This window comes from Chaetodon auriga, chromosome 24, assembly GCF_051107435.1.
Source record: "Chaetodon auriga isolate fChaAug3 chromosome 24, fChaAug3.hap1, whole genome shotgun sequence".
Taxonomy (NCBI): domain Eukaryota; kingdom Metazoa; phylum Chordata; class Actinopteri; order Chaetodontiformes; family Chaetodontidae; genus Chaetodon; species Chaetodon auriga.
This window is the reverse complement of record NC_135097.1, coordinates 8,717,745-8,736,626: the sequence shown is the minus strand read 5'-3', so window position 1 is coordinate 8,736,626 and position 18,882 is coordinate 8,717,745. Positions and strand designations below refer to the sequence as shown.

Below are 18,882 nucleotides of genomic sequence, written 5' to 3'. Positions count from 1 at the left end.
CAGACTGCTTGTGCTGTTCTTCCAGGTGCTGCGGAAGTGCGCTGTCTGCAGCTCAGGACTTCATCTCACTGTGCTATAATGGTAAGTTTATTATATCTATATCGTCAGAGAGTTGAGCTATAATAGGAGCGTCTAGGAATTCTTTTTTCACACAGCAGCATGTAATTGGAGAATGCTCGGAGTTGCCCATTCAGTCCAGATTTTAGCTTGTGCTGCCATCTGTTGGCGTTTGGGAAATTCAATCAGCTCGAGTTCAAAGCTGGATTACTGCCTGGACAAAGAGGGCAAATGTCCCCAGGGACCATGAAAGCCCCAGGTCTACTGTAAGTCAATTAGTTTTCCATAATTAAATTAATTCCAACTTTGTTCTGAAATATGCACCACATGAATACATCAGCTAAAATGTTAAGTAACTCAGCGTGGGGTCCTGCATTAATCTATAATCTTAAAGCCCTGTTTTATTAATATATTTCATTAATTTATGTTGGAGCCATAAATTAATTTCTTCATCCTTATTTAAGTGACTAAATGTACACACATGCAGTTCTGACCTTGAACACCAGGTGGAGCACTGATGTAGAAGTGCATTTTGTTACAGGTGATGAGAGTCAGGTGTGTGTGGAACAGGTAGCAAACATTTGTGACATTTGTTTATTTTTAGCCCAGAACACTAAACAAAAACAAGTTTGCCCTGTTTATTCCTCAGTGGCTTATTTAGGTGTGTTCGCTTTATCGAAAGTCACTACAGTTAATCCAGAAAATGTGATGCATACTGTTTTACAACGTGGACACAGTTAACAGTCTACAGCCCATCTTAATGCCGGGCCTCCTCGTGGAAGGACCATGTTTGAATAATGAGACAGGAAGTGAGAATATGAAAGAAGCTTTAATCCTTGAATCAAGAACAAACTCCATAATTACTGAGGGCATCGGAATAAAATATGACATGCCACCTTGAGGCTGAAAAATGAGCGACGGTAATGAAGTAAGCAAAAAAAAAAAAAAGATGTTGAGTTATAGATTATAAGGATTGTTTATCGCAAACGACTTGCATTAAGCATAGTGAATAATACAGACTCTGAACATAGATACTGAAGACAGATCTTTTAGAGGCCATAAATGCGAGGTTTTTGTAATACCTTAAAGTTCACGATATGTAAAGAAGGTCAACATCACTATGAAGTATATGGATGATGAGGCCTGCATCTGCGTGTGTATATCAACTGTATGTATATATATAAAAAAGGCCATTTAGCTGAGCTGCAATCATCAATCACTCTGAGCTACTCTGCCAGCTCGTACTGCAGAGCGCCATAAACACACCAGTCTGCTGGACAAACTGTGTTCCCAGTTTAGGAATTAAACCTCAAGTGAAAGATGTCATTTAAAATACCAATATCAACCCGTACTATCGACCCTCCAGTATACTAGTCTGGCTTAAACATTGGCATCAAAAATTGTTAATTGATAGCTGGAATCACTGTGTGGAAAGCTCAAAGATACTGATTATAGTAAGCATGTGTGTGTCATTGGGAGTCATTTTCAGATGATTACTTGTATTCCTTCTTTAGAAATTTTTCAAAATAAGCACTGACTTGTGGTCCACTAAAAATATAATAAATATAGAAGAAGCAAAGCCTTACAGGTCCAGTTTGTAGGGTTTAGTGGCATCTCTAGCTGTGAGGTTACATATCTAACACCCCTCTCCTGTGGTGGCTGCTGAAAATGTGCAAACCACAAAAGGCACTCTGTAGAGCTCGTGTTTGTTTGCTTTGTTCTGTGATTATACACGAATAGAGGCAAAATTCTGAATATTATACTGCATTTCTGCTAATAGAGCTCCCTAAATCTTACACACTGGACCATTAAAACCATGTAGATATTGTTCACAAATCGGTATTGACAGTGGAAGCGATCCTGCTTTTATTGTGAAGGGCAGCTGCCCTGCAGACGGTTTCCTTTCAGGGCTTGTGGTTGCCTCTGTCGTCGGGGACAGGTCTGTAAGGGCGAACAGGTCTTCGGCTTCCACCGGCATTCCTTCCATTAACGTAATTGTTTTGCCTGAAACCAATTGATTACATTGTTACATGTGTGCACGTACAGTTAGTTTCCAGTTTATTAGGTACACCCATCTGAAGCCTGTGCAGCAGACGGATGCTTTCACAGCTGACCTGTTTTGTAAAAACAAACCTTTGTCGGGGTCGGCGTGGTTCAATTTGGCCGCTGTGAAAGCTGTCAATCAAACTCTGGGCCGGACCAAACAACTGGAGCGAGACCACTTAAAAAGGAGGGTTTGGGTTTGCTTCCAAGCAGACCGGTGTGCTTCGATTGTGGGGTGAAAGCAAACAGACCGACAACAGGATAGATGTGATTTTGACAAGATTTCAAAAGCTAAACTGCTAATAATTCCATCTGCTGGTTAGGAGGCGATCTTATAATTAATCTATGAGCCATGCATGTGTTTATGTCAATTATGTGGTAAGGCGTGCTCGTCAGTGGAGACTTTCCCTGATCATTTACAGTGAAAAGCAGTTATGTAATCCCAAATCGTCAGGCGTCATCAGGACCTACAGCACTTGAATACCTCCAACGTGAATATTTATGCCGTCTGGTGTCACAAATTGATTTTAATCATTAACGGTATCAGACTGCAAATCAAGCAAACGTTAAGAATAACGACAGACTGGCAGAGGCAGGTCAGACAGCATTGAACTTTTAATGGACTTAATGAACTGCCTAACTAAGCTGCTTAATGTACACAGAGCAGACTACAAACACGCTGCACCGCTAACTGCCTCTGACTGTTTGATTGATCAGAGAAAGTCCCAGCGCTTCATGCTGACTTACCAAATGGTTTTAAACAAATGCGTAAATCACTTCCTGAATATTCAACGATCAGCAGATGCTGCAAATAGTAGTTTAGCTTTTGACATCATGCTAAAAATCACATTAAAAAAGAACTGCGCGGTGCATCTCCTTTCACACAGCACACCAGCAGACTGAGACCCTCCTCTTCAAGCGGTCTCTGTCCAGGTGTTTGGTCTGTATCAGGGCTCAACTGATGGCTTTTGCAACAAACAAACCACCCATCAAACCCATCAGACCACACAGGTCAGGTGTGAAAGCATCCCAGTGCAACAGTCCTGTTAGAAACCCTCCTTTCATGAAGGTCAGAAAGTTCAGATTTTGTTCAAATGGTTTTAGAGAGTTGTTGATTCAACTGTATGACCAGTTTGTTCGATGTAGTTTGTGGAATTGTACTGCATTACACAAAGATGTTTCTGTTATTCAGCCTTCCCCCACTGATGTAAGTGGAGTGGACAGAATAATAGAAGCACCTAGAATCAGTGTAATGGGATGCAGCTCAACCGCACCACAACCTGCAGCCTACAACATGACCCCTGAATCAACACGTCTGTAAAGCACTTTGAACAAAAACATGAACATTATGACCTTCATGACGGGAGGATTTAATGCAGGACTGTTGTATTAGGCTGCATTAGCTTTCAGCTGGGTGTGCCTAATAAACTGGCAACTCAGTATACAGTTCAGCATTGAAGTAACAGCACAGCATTTAAAACAGATGCAAACAAACAGATGATGGCTCAGCTAAAGAAAGAGGGTCAACATTTTCGAACCCACTTCCTTGCCTGGCGTTAAATGAAAAAATTGACACCTCTCTGTCTTTGTGGTCAGTGTGGAGCTGGACCCAGGACGTGATTGGCTGAGCATAAAGACTGGAGGCAGATGGAAACAATCAGCCTGGCTCGGTCCACATTTCTAAAAAAGTCTACTAGGCACTATAAAGCCTTTCCTGTCCTTATGCTCAGATGAGCTAAGCTAAACTGTATTTGCGTCATAATGGTGTCAACCTCCTCATCTAACGCCATGAAAGAAATCAAATGAGCATATTTGCCCAAATGTTGAAATATTCCTTTAAAATCAATGTTGGCTATTAAAAAAAAAAAAAAATCAGGATTGATTTTAAGATTTTCTGTAATAACTTTTAAGCCTAAACATGTTCTGGCCCTCAGTTATAGCACATAGCTGTTGGCGCCAGGCCCAGCAGCTGTGTTTTATTTTATTCTCTTTTGTCAAACACTTTGTAACCTAGTTCAGATAATAGCTCTACAAAGTTGTTAATATAATATTAAAAGCACTCACCCGACATTCTCATCTTGCAGGTCATCGGCTTTGAGGGCAGATTTGGAAATGCCCATGCCTTGAGGAATTCTGTCTGGATATCTCACAGCAAGCTTTATGCCATTCAGCTCGAAGCCCTGACGAAGAGAACAAAGATCACAGCAATCGTTTTAGAAGAGGATTAAAGATCAGCGAGCTTGAAAGCAGAGGCCGACTGTGCAGCCATTGTGTGCACACATAGGAGAGGGGGGCAATAATTTGTTTGTTTAGGGGACCAAATTCTAAAGAGCCCGATCACTAAGAGGCAACAGACAGCGGGGCTCATGAAGACTGATGCAGTCGGTGTGTGTGGCTGAATGAAGAGATGAAACTTGCTTGGATGAACATGTAAAACGTAACAAACATGGCCTTATCATCAGCCCGTGACCTCCTGATAAGAACACAAATCTGGAGTCAACACGCTGAAACTGCAGTTGCAAGAAGTAGCCAAAATGAAAAAGAATTCAGCCTTGAATATTAATACTTTGATGTACTCAATATTTTATGTCACTGCAAAGTTCAAGGTGGCTCACGGTTTCATGGTCAGCCACATAAATGCATTTACTCACACAGCCTTCTGCATATAGAAGCAGCCCCATAGGAGGGAGAGTACAGAGGGAGGGAAACATGCAGTTAACAAAGAAATCATGACATTTAAGTAGGCAGTACGTGGTCATACTGTAACTGAGGCTCACGAGTGAGAGTTCAGGGTGTGCTTACATTAAAGCGGCGGATTGCTTCTTCACAATACTCCTGTTTTGTAAAGTTTATGAAGGCACATCGTTTATGAGTCAGGACCTTCACACTATAGACGACCCCGACCCTGCAAGAGAAGACCAGAGTGAATAATAATCACCAACTACAAGAGGTGAACTGTGTAAATAAATAAAAAGATCCGACGCTCTCTTACTTGCTAAATAGGTTAGTTAGCACAGTCTCAGATACGGGGTAAACCAAGTTTCCCACCCAAATTGGAAACAGCTCCCTGGTGAAAGAAAGCATTGATTAATTGAACGCGTTTAAAAGAAAATCAGAGGGACAGATTATGTGACAACCTGTGCAGAGATCCTGAGTATTTTGTAGATTAAAAAAAAAAAACACCATCAGTCATAACAAAGTTTGAAGTGCATGAAAGCAGTCAATGATTTTCTGCCCTCTTTGAATATATCGTCTAATTAGACAAGAAGCAATACCAATAACCGTAAGTATACTGTAGAGTGCTTAATTGAGCTTGTCCAATACGCGAGCTGACTGAGTATCATCCAAACGCCCACATACAAACAGCAGACATTTTACCCTTCATACAGGAACTGACAAACTGTTTTCTATACTACAACATATTACTGATGCAATACAGGGTTGACACCAGAGTTTGGCAATAGGGCCAAAAAAAGAAATCTCTGAAATACTGTGATTTTTAAGATGGTTAATTAAAAGCACTGCACCATCTGCAAGTCTGCCTTTGTTATGCACATTCAAAGCACACAGGTTAGCCCACACGGCTCCTGACTGTCAGTACCAGGTGCTCCATCTAAGCAGAGAACAGATATCCACTTCAACTTATAAGACATGAGCCAGATATCTGCAGGGAAGTGGACAGTCAGCATCAGCCACCCAGCAGGTAGAGACGGACTTGCGTAACCACCGATAAGGTCTTGTCAGCAAACGCAAATTGAGAGTTACAACAGACCTGAGAACTAAGGCAGGTGTGCATACAGGGTACTATAATTAAATCCAATATATTATCAAGCTGTACTGAACAACTGTCACTTGATAGCGAACAAACAGCCCTGGAGACCGGTGAGTTTGAATTGTAATGAATAAAGTGTGTATGTCATTAAAATACTGACAGATGGAACCTCACAGATAACCAGGGATACTTTCAAGGTCTGGAAATAGACAGCATGGTAAATACTCAACATTAAGGAAATACCAATCAATGTTTGAGACGGGGTCATATTATGAATAAAACTCCTCCATGTTTCAGACACTGCCGTGTGAGTGAATCTGTACTCACCGTGGTGGGTGATTGTCTTCACTGGCGGCCTTCATGGCCTGATTATGAATGGGCTTTGACTGACTCTTGACATTCGACATATTCTGGACTGGGCCTAAAGGTTTGTTCTTGAGTGCTGTTTTTGGTGCATCCTGGGACTGAACAGGAGCAGGGTTTGTGCTGGCTGAAAGGACTGGAGAGACTCCACTGACATTTGCTACCTGAGCCAGTGGGAGCGAGCCATTTTGAAGAGATCCTAAAAACAAACACAAGCGTTTAAACAGAGTTTCCGTTTGGGTTTTCAGGAAACGTACTCTACACAGGTAAGCAATGACAAAAGGGGATTTTCATGTCCTCTGGCAGCTTTTAAATCATATCCTGGATATTAAAATCAAAGACAGGCAGACACTCACCTGGTTGGCAGTGTAATTTGGACAGAACCTCGACTGCTTTCTTTACTGTCCCATGAATAATTAAAGCATTTGAGCTCTGCTCACGAGTGTAACCATACTCCTGAAAGAAAACCACAGTTCCAGGTTAAAACACCTTCACTGAGGAATTATTTGTCAATTTGCCTGCAATGACACCATTTTCCCAGCAACCTCCCCCATTGATGACTATAGGCCAACATGTGTTCCTGTTACACACCATTAGTTGTATTATCTGCACCCGCATCAGTTCCTGGGCAGCTTCTGCACATGAACTGTCCAGTTTGAGAACCTCACTGAAGGCCCGGGCAGCTTCCTCATACCTCTGGAGGAAGAAGAGGGGAGAAAAAAAAAAAAAAGATGAGCTTTTATCACTTGCTGCTTCAGGACTAAATCAAAGTTCAGGCTCATTGGCTGTCATGCTGCTGGACTAATCAGCTCAGTTATTAATGTTTGCAGTAGCAGCAGCTAGTAAAAACAAGTCTGAGTAAATAATGTGAGCCTCTGCAGCTCAATGACACTTGGAATTATTTCAATGGTGTTGCAACAAGGCCAAAGTGACCACAAAGTCATTCCAACCTGAATACTGGAGGTAAACAAAACAATGTAAACGCTCATGAAAAACGACTTCAGCTTGGAAGTTAGTCACAGCTACAAAGTGGTGGATCACATTTCGGGGGTATTATGGTACAAACGCCACAGTGACTTAAACTGCATGGTCACATGTGAATGGTGCAGATTTTATTAAAGACAATTTACCTTTAGACCTGCCAAAGCTCTGCCCTTCCTAAACAGACCTTTAACCCAGCCTGGACACATGCTGAGAGACAACTCCGCATCAGTCAGCGCCTTCATATATTCTTGCATCTTTTCAAAACAGAAGGAGCGATTGCCAAACAACCTGTGACAGAAATAACCATTAAAACGTTGCATAAAAACCAGTAGTGGTGTGAGCACTATCGGTGAATTTGATTTAAATGAAGTAAAGATGTTCTTACTTAAACTCTGTAGGGTTGTATTTAATTGCATCCGTGAAATATTTCACTGCCGTACTAAAGTCTCCAGAACTTGCAAACTTATTTCCAATATCTATTAAAAAAAGGAGAAAAGTCAAATCAAGGCTCAACCACTCTGGCTGAGAGTTCGTGTACATGAGAGGGACAAAACTTACTTGCAAGATCAGTACTTATTCTTATATTATCCTCAAAAGTGGGGCTGCTCGGTGCAGCTGAATCCTGTTCAGACAATAAGAGAGAAACAAGATGAACAACCTTATCCCTTATACCGAAAGGCAAATTCAAAGGAATCATTACTGTGGTTGATCTGTAGTCACTGGAGGAGTTGTCATCTGTCATTTCTGTTTAGAATCTGTCTGTTATGAAGATACCTCACCTCCTTCTCAACCTCTGGGTCTTCATTAGGCTTGTCGGGGACGGTTTTAGGTTCTTTTACTGGGAACTTCTTTTTCTCCTTCTTCTCAGGCCGGGCCTTCTGCTCCAGTTTCCGCCTGGCTATAAAAGCAGCTTTACTCACAAAAGTACTTGTCATATCCAGTTCCTGAAATAACAAATACAAACATACACAATTAGTCGCTTTCCTAAGTGGTTAATGTTTACGAAACAGGAGGGGTTTGTATCTATTCATCTCTGGCAAACAACACTGAAAACTGAAAACTGAAAAGCTTCCTCTTCACCAGGGGACATATGGCCATTCTGCAGCAGTCTGAATAACTTAAACTATTTAGCATTAGTGCTTTGCAAAAGTATGCCATGTTTACATTACAGACATACAACATATGCACCACATATAACGAATGGGTTAAGTTTCAACACCCATGCAACTATTAGCATTTGAGTCTGAGGTTGTAAGAGCAATCACAAAAACGACTTAAAACCCTTTTTTTACATGTTAAACATTAAACACACTGATAAGAAACTTTTCAAGGTTGGACAACTCGTCTCTTCCCGTCACTAAATACACTGCAGACACACAGCAGCTGACAGAGGAAGTCATAATCTACAGAGAAATATTAGCCCTTTTCTGAGTGAATAAAATGTTAGTGTTACTTTTAAGAGAAGAGAGGCTAAAAAAGTGCAATGAGAAGTCATGTTTCATCAGGAGTCATTGATAACACCGCTAAGAGCATCATGTGTAAGAAAGAAGTTTAAAAACACGTCCACAACAGGCGACCATTTGCTGCATACTGCTGTTAGAAACTGCTGACTGCTGATACTTAGCCTGTTCAGCCACTGTCAGCTATCAATACCAAACCAATGACTGCTGTAGCTAATCAATATCAGACAACCTTATCATACTTAAGCAGTTGGCTACAGTATTTGAAGTCAATGGAAGCTCCCTGCGCTCTCCAGACAAAACACTAAGCCAAAGTCCCTTTAAGAAATATGACATTTTAACAATTCCTCACGTGTCTGTAAAAAAACCGTACTCTAGAAACACAAGATAAAAAGGGTCTCATGTCAACAGTCTTCTAGTCAATTCAGCATTGTTATAATCCACAAAGAGAAACTGCAGGTGGCACAAACTTGACCGCTTTTGGATTTTGTCACCTCAACTCCCTACTAGTCTCTGTTGGGTAAGTGTACTATTTTAGTAGGAGACAACCGTGGGAATGAGAGGCAACCCGTTTAGAAAATTAAGATCACTAAAATGCAGGCTGATTGGTGTATCACCTACACGCCCAATTTAACACTAACTCAGAACACTGAACCGTTAATTTACGGTGTAGCCCCTGGACGCAGCTTTCTTTTAAGGGCACAACGGTCAGTTCAAAACAGAGCATGCCAGGGCATCCACGGCACTGGCTGTTTGGCCGTGGTATACTTCCTGCTCTGGTCATATCAATATATCACACAAAGAGATTGGGATAAATCCAAAGCTCTTTTTCGCTTGTGTAGTATCTGCTCTTCTGCAGGAAACTCTTACCTCCTGGGCTTGAGGAATCTTTCCACCCGTATATAATGTAAACCTTTAACATAAACGTTGAGAGGCCATGACCGTATTAGGCCCTCTCTTATTTTGCAGTATATGCTCTGCCATAACCATATTAGGTCTTTTTCAACCCTTCTGTGTTAGTTGTATGAACACAACTCCCCTATATAATTCATGTCTGAGATGCTGTATGTGTGTGTTGATTCTATTGGCTGAAACCACCCAGACATAGCATGCTGTCTGAGATGCTGTACTTGCTTTAATAAACCTTTTTATATATGAACAAGACAGTATCGGCGGAGAACTTCTTCATCATCTTCACTTCATTGCTGCATCATTTATACACAACACTTGATATTCTATGAACAATATCTAAAGGGGAGTATGTATTTCAATAAGATGAGGGTACCTCAGAATCATCCGAGTCATCCTTGGCTTCGCTATCTTCATCGCTAGATTCTTCATCACTGTCACTGACGTTTGTATCTTTTGCTGAAGCCGACTCCTTAATACTGGCAGTGGATTTATTGTTAACTGGTTTGCTCTCCTCCGCTTTAGACTGCTGTGCATTATCTTTTGCCTGGAAAATAGAAAAAATAATAAATAAATTTCCCATCCGCAAAACTTTCAAAAGATGTCACAAACAAATGATGATTACCTCTTCATTTTTTGCAGGGTTCTGTTTTTCCTTCTCCAATTTCTCGACCAGTTTTCTTTTCTTCTGATTCTGGTAAACAAGAACACACACTCTGAAGTGTAAACTGACACAGTTTGACCTATGAAACTACAACAAAAACATGGGAGATTGCAGAATTTACCTGTTTCTTAAGCCTCTTCTTCTCAGATTTGCTTTTTTTCGCTTCTTGTAATAATCTTCTTTCAGTATCCTATAAAGCAATGCCTAGATTTCAACTAACTCTGCAGAAGTAATTCATATCAGAATGACGTCATTTAACTTGATAAAGCTGACAAAATAAAAAGGAACTTACATTCTTCTTTGCCTGAACTTTTACAGATGGTTGGTGAGGAAGGTCACAAGCTGCGGTGTAGTACTGGTAAACAGAGTTGGACGATCTTGTATGGTTCCCACCTAATCCTCTATCACTACTACTGTCAGAGGACCTTGGGTATCCACAGGAATTGCCATGACCATGTAAGAAATGGTCATATTTATAATCATCCTCATCTGTAACATCTTGCTCATCACTGAAGTCCATATTAGCTAGGAAAGAGAACATGTTATGAATACGACACAGTCCACAAACTGAATTCCTGCATACATGTGTTAAATGTATAAAGTAAAAAAAAAAAATTTAAAAAAAAACAGACTTGTGTGTGTGTCATGCGTCAACGTGCGATGAGATTATCTTCTTACCAAGAAGGCCGAGTCTTACTAGTCGTTGAAAACTTGAACGTCCGTCAAACATATTCACAACCCTTTGCTAGACAGGAAAGAGAGAGAGAGACAGAGAGAGAGAGAGAGAGAGAGAGAGAGAGAGAGAGAGCACCTTCAGCACTGAAACTTCAATTTCCCTACATACAAATCTAAGTGCCAATGCCAGCACTGACTGTGACTTGGTGTTGTAGTGAGTTAGCCAGCACTGAAGCGCTGATTGTTAAGTTTCACTTTCCTTTACCAGGGTATGATGACTCACTGGAAGATCAGCAGAGAAGCTATTTCTTCTTGCACCGGCACAACAGTAAACACACATAAAGGCAACAACTCTGGAGACTGCATCTACATCTAAACTATGCCACAAGATGAGATGAAGCCTCAGCATGTGGAACAATAAAACATGTAAATAAAGCCCAGCTTTTTGTTTTTCACAGGGCCAAGATATGAAGTGGTACTAAGTTTGTTATCTGGGCTACACAGTTTGAACTTTTAAAAAGTTGTGCAATCATATGGACGATGGAGCGATCTACATTTTTGGCAACTTCTGATGTTTCAAAATCAGACTGCAGGCTGTACAATCATGGGTGGCAGCTGTAACTGGTAGCAATATCCCAATTAAAGAGAAGATGGCGCTGTGCACTTTAAACAATGTACCATTCAACACAAGAAATGATGTCTTATAAATATTTTACTATATCCATTATGTGCTCTGGTCAAAAACACAATCAATACAGCTCGTAATGAGAATTCTGAGTATCGCTGTATTGCAAACAACTGGCAGCTAAAGATAACTCTACCGACAGGTGTTAATATATCAATCTTTCCAAAACAATGAGTCTCAGGGTCATTTTAAACGTTGCAAAACTTTGTCTACGTCTTATTGTGTTAATACGACGATTGGTTCATTGTTTAGTGTCATTAGAAGTCACGTTAGCTACGCACACAGCGCACTTCGGGATGCAGAACATAGACAGGAAGTGAGTACGTGCACCGTTTTAAGTCTCTCAAAACAAAGATTAGTCAGCAAGACTGGTCGAGGTTTAGTCTGAATGCATTACCGTAATTACATTTCAAGTACAGGATGCACGAAGACGACGGCGGCGGCTGCTATACTGAGGATAGGTCCTCTCATGCGGAGAGCAGTAACGTTATCATGTCGATGTTAGCGACATCGCAGCCGCCCACAAACCAACACAAAAGATGTGGGCGCTACCCTTATGTCTTCGCATTTGGGCACACACAAATAGGACCATTTGAAAGATGTACTTACGAATAATGGGATATATGTATCGTTAAACTCTGAAAAAAAGGAAGACAAGCGAAAAACGTGAACTCTTTCAGCATTAGCGTTAAGTATAACCAATAGGGTTTGGCAGTAATTTATCTGTATTTAATTGGTAGTAACTTTCGACTAACGTAAACTAGTACGCGCGAGGTAGCATATTAGCTAAAGTAGCCACCAACTTCTTACGAGAAGCAAATGTGAATTTCTTTACCCGTCTCTTCTTTAAATATCTCCATGTTTAGTGATACATGGCCTCCCACGGCTTCATGTGCTCGTAAATTCTTGTTAACTAGACACAAATTTGCATTAAACTTCCGCTACTGACGGCTGTTCCCAAGTTTGGTAGCGTGCATGTTTTCCTCTCGCACTCAACTAGTTTCTGCATCGCGTGAACGCATGCGACTTCCCTTTTATTGGACGCATGCGCACTGTAAGCCAAATGCCTGGCAAACGCCCTTTGCTGCCCCCTGTCGGCCGCCTGCTGACACAGCAGCACATCCTTTCATAGTGTAATCCAGCGGTCCCCAACCACCCGGTCTGGTCCCGGGTTGGGGACTGCTGCATTAGAGACTAATACTGCACTGACTTCCTGTAACTGTTATCATTATAAGTGTGTGTGTGTCCTGGGTCAGATTCCGAGAATAATCCCGGCCCGGGTGGCTATTATTGTTATTATTACTATTGTTATCATTATTAGTGTGTGTGTGTGTCCCGGGTCAGATCCCGGAACGGGTTGTTATTTATTATTATTAGTGTGTGCGTGTCCCGAGTCGAACCAGGCTACCGGGCCACCGATACCGGTCCGTGGCCCGGTGGTTGGGGACCGACAGATTACACTATGAAAGGATGTGCTGCTGTATCAGCAGGCGGCCGACAGGGGGCAGCAAAGGTACCAAACGGCCCATGGAGCTACATACCCCTTCAGTGGTTTTTAGTGGTTAGTGTTGTATTATCTTGCATTATCACAGCATCATAGCATGTATCAAAAAGTCTTTTCTCACTCGAATCCTTTATCGATCAAACTTAAAGCAACCCTGAGATTCGGGTTCACATTCTTTAATGCGTCACTCTGAAAGTTATTAGCATACACACATTCTCACATCATTTTCTGAACAATTTCAGGGAGTCAACCAGTAGTTTTAAATGACCACAAGTGGAACCATTAACAAAAATAATACAAATATTTAGAAAATATCAATATCTTCCATTAGAGGTAAAACAGTTGAATGTGGAAATGTTTCATCTCAATTCCATATGTATGTTTTTTCTCTTAAGAATCACATTTCATGTACAACAATCTGCACAATAAAAGTGATATCTCCACTTACACAGGAAATAGCAGTTTCAAAGACGTTCAGTGAGTAAATAGAGGGAATGTCACACCCAATGTTCAATCATAATTCAGCAGAAAGCACATTTTAGGTCAATAAAAATTAAACATCAAACAATTTGATGGAATTTATTTTCAAGTCACGGTTGCTCCTATGCATAGTTCATGTTCCGGTAAAGTTCACAAATCAAAACTATAATGTAATGCAAAGACATTCTGGGAACGTTCTTACAAATGTTTTGTTAAAGTAGCCTGTGTTTTTAAAAAAAATGTTATGTATATTTGAAACCAACCATACAAACATAGAACGTGAGTTTTCAATAACAAATGTATGTATGTAATTCAATGATTAATACTATCACCAGTTTAATACCACAAACCCACCTCATATTTCATAAGATTATGAAAAGGCGTCACATGGCTTCCTTAACAACAAGCAAGTTAAAGAGCAGCTGCAGTGCTAGCTCCCTTTTAACTCACGAAGCAGCCATCTTTGGTCAAGCCATCAGAAATAACCTGACCTCATCTCTTCGATTTTGAGTTTAAAGGTCAACCCTGAGTCACAAACTCTCAAAAGCTTATCAGTTACCACATTTTAAAGTCACATCAACAGAGTTGTTATTACAGCCCGGATTTTGGCTTCAAGTCTTTGAGAATAAAAGCTGGAAACTGCCTCTGGAGCAAGAATCTTCACTTGTTATTCTGCAGTCCTTCCGTAGCGTACAGAAAAGGCAATGAGTCTGTGGTAAAGAGAGCTGAGGAGGATGATGGCTCCGACCACCATACCACAGATGAGACTGAAGGCCCAGCGGGGTCCCAGGATGGTATAGACATGGGATACAAAGACTGGACCCAATGTCCGCGCGCCGCTCCCAGAGGCTGTCAACCACCCCATGTACACACCCTGCAGAAAGCAACAGTCAGCATCCACATTCTGGTCTCAACAAAGTAGAAGAGGTCAAAGAAATATGAAGGTACAAGTCGTTTAAAGCATCCTCATCTTTTCTAGTTTTGAAAATAACACTACAGTCTTCGTACCTGAGGTTTGGGTCCGAGGATTTTGGAATACAGTGTGTAGGACATCACGTTGCAGGCTGGGTATCCCACCCCGATAAGGATATCAGATGAGATGTACTGGGCCAGGTGGATGGCAGGAGTATACTGGCACCAGGTCTGTTCATACGGGCAGCCTGTTGGCTCCAGAGAGCTGTTGGAGGTTATCGTAGCTTCAATCATCTGACTGACCGAAGACTTGTTTTTGAGATCTGTATTTGGAAAAGAAAGCATCACATGAGCATTTGAATTGTCAGCCACACTGTCCATTTTCAACAGTTATCCAGGGTAACTCTCAGCTGTGATTTTGCAGCCCCACGAATTGGCAAAATTCTGTTAAAGATCTCAAATCATCAAAGCCACAAGGCCAAAACAAAATCCATCAAAAAAGGCAGAAAAGACCAATCTGTACAATTATAACAGTGCACACCTGCCCACTGGATTTTGGGGTAATGATTTCCCCATGGAAGCAGAACAAAGAAGCCACAGAATATAATGGCCAAGCCTGCAAGCAACAGCGGACGATCCCCGAACCTGGAAGAAAATAGACATCCTTTTAATTCACCAAATCTAGTTAGGATTAAACACATTTGTGATCTAATCCATAGGGAGGGTACCTTTTAGAGGCCACCTTTACAACCAGAAACACCAAGATGGATTCAAATCCAATGCAGCAGATGATGATGCCATTGTATAACACAGCTTCTTTCCTTGTCCAAGCGAACATGTCCATGGACAAAGGAGTGGCAATTCTGAAAAGTGACAAAAATATAGTCTGATTTTTAAAACTTCAAACAACTGATCATAAAGCGGCCGGGGTAAAGCAGCAGAAAGTGGTTTGGTTATGCTCTAACTTGACTTCCTCAGTAGTCTATCATGAAATACATACGTCTCAAAGACAGCAAAGATGAACATGACGATGAAGAAGAGGATGTTGGAAGTCAGGACCGCTACCTGATCGATGGTCTCCTCAGTTTCTTCACTAATGTCAACTCTATCTACAGGAAAGAGAAGATGATATTCAAGGCTTGAACCAAAAAAGCAAAGACCAATATTCTGCGGTGGTATATATTTCTTGACTATACGTCTCAGAGGTTGTAGTAACATAGGCTTGGACTAGGGCTGCCTTGTGTCACGGTCTCTTTCCTGGTAATGTTACACAGTATGCACAACACTTATTATCACTTCTGTAGGTCACCTCTGCAGCCAACATCTTCCTTGTTTATTTACTATATCACTACCTGTTATAACAACCCTTATAAAAATTTGTTTAAAAAAAAAGTGAGTAGGACAGTTAATACCTTCTGATGTGTAGTTGATGGCTTGTATGTGTCTTCCGTGGTCATCAACACGATGCTCCCTACCAAGAAGAATCACAACAGACATCTTATCCAGTTAAAATAGCATTGAGAAGCTTAATGCTGAGCATAAACTGACAGAGGTATAGCTAAATCCAAGGATCTGTGATTGGTTTTGGAGTAAAAGATTGTTCGGATCTTAATTTGATGTGCTCGAATTCCAAAATCTACCAAAAAACAAGGATACAAAATTGTACATACACGCAGGGGAGGCCTCACCTCAGCACCAAAAGAACCAGCAGGATGTTGATGACGCCAAAAGCTGCAGCCAGCAAAGCAGGAGCAGTGTACATGTTGAGCTGCAGGTCAATGACTTCAACCGTGACACCTTTCTCACCAATGAAGGACAGGCATGCCTGCAGAGCTAGCATATGCAAAGACATGCAAATGTTAAAACAAACAAACCCATTAACTTTTCCCTCCTTGTTTCTTCCCTTCATACACTACATTTGCAACACTGTACATGAACAGAATACAGCCGGCTATACCTGGTCCCAGGATGAAACCCAGGGCCTGACAGGCACTCATGTTAGCCATGGCACTGGTCCTCTCCTTCAGTGAAGTAGCTCCAGCAACATAGGACCTCACCACAGCAACATTACCTACCATGGAAAGACAAAGCTAACGTTAGGATATTGTGTGACATGGACCATGGATCATTATATCGTAGTGCAGAGCTGTATGCACAGTTTAAGGGAAAATGCTATGGCATTAAATGAGAAGGACAGTTATTCAAAAATGTTCAATATCCAGGTCCTCAAAAATCACCTGCTCCAAAGCCCACAAAAGCTCTTGACATGAGCACGTGGAACTTGTTATTGGTTCTGGGAAGGTATGCATATGCGTAGTAGACATTGGCTGACAGGTTGATGAGGATGGAGCACACCAGTGGCTCCCTGCTTGGCCGGTAGTTGGACCAAAGCCCAAAAATGGGTGAGGCCACCATCTGACTGACACTGTAGGCTGCCACAACCCACCCCAGGAAAGTGGCATTGGCACTATCATCAATCTATAAGAAACATAGGGGAAAAAATAAACATGTAAAAGCATGAGTGTGATGACATCGCTACAATGCAAATATCTGAGACAGTTTAACAATTTTTAATATCCCCATTACTGATGCATGCAGTTACATTTGACATAACCAGAAAATCCCGAACTGTTTTACTGCTCAGTCTGACTGAGCTGCCCTTTGCAGCTTCTTTCACTTCCCCTTTTACCCTGCTAAAATTGCCTTTGAAGAACAAAAACAACTGCTTTAATGTGTATTATCAACATCAGCAGTCTCAACCAACAATCTTTCTCAAAGGAAATGGTAAAAGTCTTAAATACCTTTTGCAAATAGGGCCACAGAGATGTGATGACAATAGTGAAACCTGAAAGGGCACATTAAACACACGCTGTCAAAGATCCTAAGCATGGAGTTATTAATCACATCATACTAAACACAGTCCAAGAAAACAGCACTATTGGCATAATCTCCATCATGAGACTGTGGAGTTACAAGACAGTTTCCTTATTCATTATGCACCACCTTAGCATGGACGAGACTCCTTTCTCTGACACACACAACCTCTGAAACCCTGGTGAAGTGTCCCTGCATACAGTATTACAGCAGTTTAACAGCAAATACTCATGGGCATCCTCACCTACACTGCTGAGAAACATGGTGAAGTACATGACTCGGATAGACCTCCACCGACTCTTGTAATCGTCATCCTGAGAGTCATCACTGTAGCAGACAAGACATTGCCAGACAATAAGTTATAGATGACTGGAGGTTGTTAATAGAGGCTCGTAAAAAAGAGGCACAAAACAGCAAAGCATTTCACCCAAATGATCTTCACAATGCACGGATCACCAAGGCGCAGGGTTAGTAATACCAGAGCTTGCACAGCCTGTTTGGTAAACAATGCACTTGTGAAGCTCCTTATGCTAATCGCACCTAAAGTTACAGCGGCAAATTTGTCAAGTCAGTGACCATTAAACTCTGTTCTCACCTGCTTGCATCATCACCGAGCAAAGGAGTGGTCTCGTCAGAATCGACAAGTTGAGACATTTTTGCTAAAAAACAGCAACCCCGCAAAATTACGACCCTGCCACGGAGATGTAAACAGTGCTGCTAAGTCGCCATGTAGCCGAGGGTCAGTGAACTGGCGTTAAACCGCTAACGCTAATGCTAACTCCTCCGGAAAGCTATAGGAAGCTAGCTATAGTATCAGCTAACGTTAGCAACTCAAACTGCGCATTGTTACATACACTTTAACCTAAGTACTGCCACACATCATGTTAAGTAGGCGTAAAGGAAAATAACAAAAGTAAGCCACTCAAAAGCTCTCAAAACTGGACTATGATACCACAGACTGCCGGACTTCACTGCTGTCAAATCAAAATGCGTTAAAAAAGTAACTTCCGGTTAAACTTTTCAAAATTCGTTGAGCATAAATTAAAACAGATTATTTGCTTATTTTTTTTCAATTGATCTTCCATTGCTTGACGACGTACTTTAAGTACATGTGTCAATATGGATATTGAACAGTCTAACCTTTCATTTTTCTTAATCGTGACCAACTGCACGCACTTATTTTGAAGGTAATTCACATAACATCCGGGCTCCTTCTAGTGTTTGCCGTTCATCTTGACGCAGCGCTCTCACGTGAGAATTCACGACGCACATAAACACTCCCACCCCTTCCCCACACTTCCGACACATCTGTGTTTGGCATCGATAATGGATCATTTTAGCACAAAAATATAAAACAGAATCTTTTAATGTCTCATATTGTGTCTCTTTGTATCTTATGAATGTAGCAGACGACGAATACATTCAATATAATAGTTTTTTTTTTAACCTTCTCAACTAACCGAGGAAAAATACATTTTTCAATAATAATATAACAAAAAG

General features: G+C 41.2%; 3 protein-coding genes across 4 annotated transcripts in view; 1 reads left to right on the top strand and 2 right to left on the bottom strand.

The window, feature by feature from the left end:
* Positions 1 to 4,316, top strand: part of LOC143316911 (zeta-sarcoglycan-like) — a 42,661-nt gene extending 38,345 nt beyond the window's left edge. Inside the window, exons 10-11 of the mRNA XM_076724713.1 lie at positions 26 to 81; positions 4,185 to 4,316. The gene's annotated coding sequence lies outside the window, so the exon portion shown is untranslated. The remainder of the gene's footprint in view (positions 1 to 25; positions 82 to 4,184) is intronic.
* LOC143316910 (uncharacterized) lies at positions 868 to 12,619 on the bottom strand. Of its 2 annotated transcripts, XM_076724711.1 has the most exons (18): positions 12,448 to 12,610; positions 12,222 to 12,250; positions 10,931 to 10,997; positions 10,545 to 10,777; positions 10,374 to 10,442; positions 10,214 to 10,282; positions 9,965 to 10,135; positions 7,999 to 8,163; positions 7,778 to 7,841; positions 7,605 to 7,695; positions 7,366 to 7,507; positions 6,827 to 6,931; positions 6,592 to 6,691; positions 6,200 to 6,434; positions 5,093 to 5,167; positions 4,903 to 5,005; positions 4,165 to 4,280; positions 868 to 2,061 (listed from the first exon to the last, which is right to left on the bottom strand). In XM_076724711.1, the coding sequence occupies exons 1-18, from the start codon at positions 12,470 to 12,472 to the stop codon at positions 1,962 to 1,964; spliced, it is 1,959 nt and encodes a 652-aa protein (XP_076580826.1). In that variant the 5' UTR covers positions 12,473 to 12,610; the 3' UTR covers positions 868 to 1,961. The 2 variants fall into 2 exon arrangements, with proteins under 2 accessions (XP_076580826.1, XP_076580827.1); XM_076724712.1 differs by lacking the exon at positions 12,222 to 12,250 and having other exon boundaries at positions 12,448 to 12,619.
* Positions 12,620 to 13,679: 1,060 nt separating this feature from the next.
* On the bottom strand, positions 13,680 to 18,384 carry mfsd8 (major facilitator superfamily domain containing 8). Its single transcript, XM_076725657.1, has 12 exons — positions 17,978 to 18,384; positions 17,627 to 17,709; positions 17,310 to 17,353; positions 16,746 to 16,986; positions 16,466 to 16,579; positions 16,197 to 16,341; positions 15,921 to 15,979; positions 15,509 to 15,617; positions 15,237 to 15,371; positions 15,050 to 15,153; positions 14,605 to 14,831; positions 13,680 to 14,470 (listed from the first exon to the last, which is right to left on the bottom strand). The coding sequence occupies exons 1-12, from the start codon at positions 18,034 to 18,036 to the stop codon at positions 14,264 to 14,266; spliced, it is 1,527 nt and encodes a 508-aa protein (XP_076581772.1). The 5' UTR covers positions 18,037 to 18,384; the 3' UTR covers positions 13,680 to 14,263.
* Positions 18,385 to 18,882: the final 498 nt, after the last annotated feature.

Coding starts and splice junctions, on each gene's coding strand:
- LOC143316910 (XM_076724711.1), bottom strand. CDS start 12,472: ATGGAGATATTTAAAGAAGAGACGG. Junction 7,696..7,777: donor AATAAGTACTGATCTTGCAA/GTAAGTTTTGTC, acceptor TTTTTTTAATAG/ATATTGGAAATAAGTTTGCA. Junction 5,006..5,092: donor CTAACTAACCTATTTAGCAA/GTAAGAGAGCGT, acceptor CTTCTCTTGCAG/GGTCGGGGTCGTCTATAGTG.
- mfsd8 (XM_076725657.1), bottom strand. CDS start 18,036: ATGTCTCAACTTGTCGATTCTGACGAGACCACTCCTTTGCTCGGTGAT. Junction 17,354..17,626: donor CATGTTTCTCAGCAGTGTAG/GTGAGGATGCCC, acceptor GTGCCCTTTCAG/GTTTCACTATTGTCATCACA. Junction 16,342..16,465: donor GGGTTTCATCCTGGGACCAG/GTATAGCCGGCT, acceptor TGCATATGCTAG/CTCTGCAGGCATGCCTGTCC.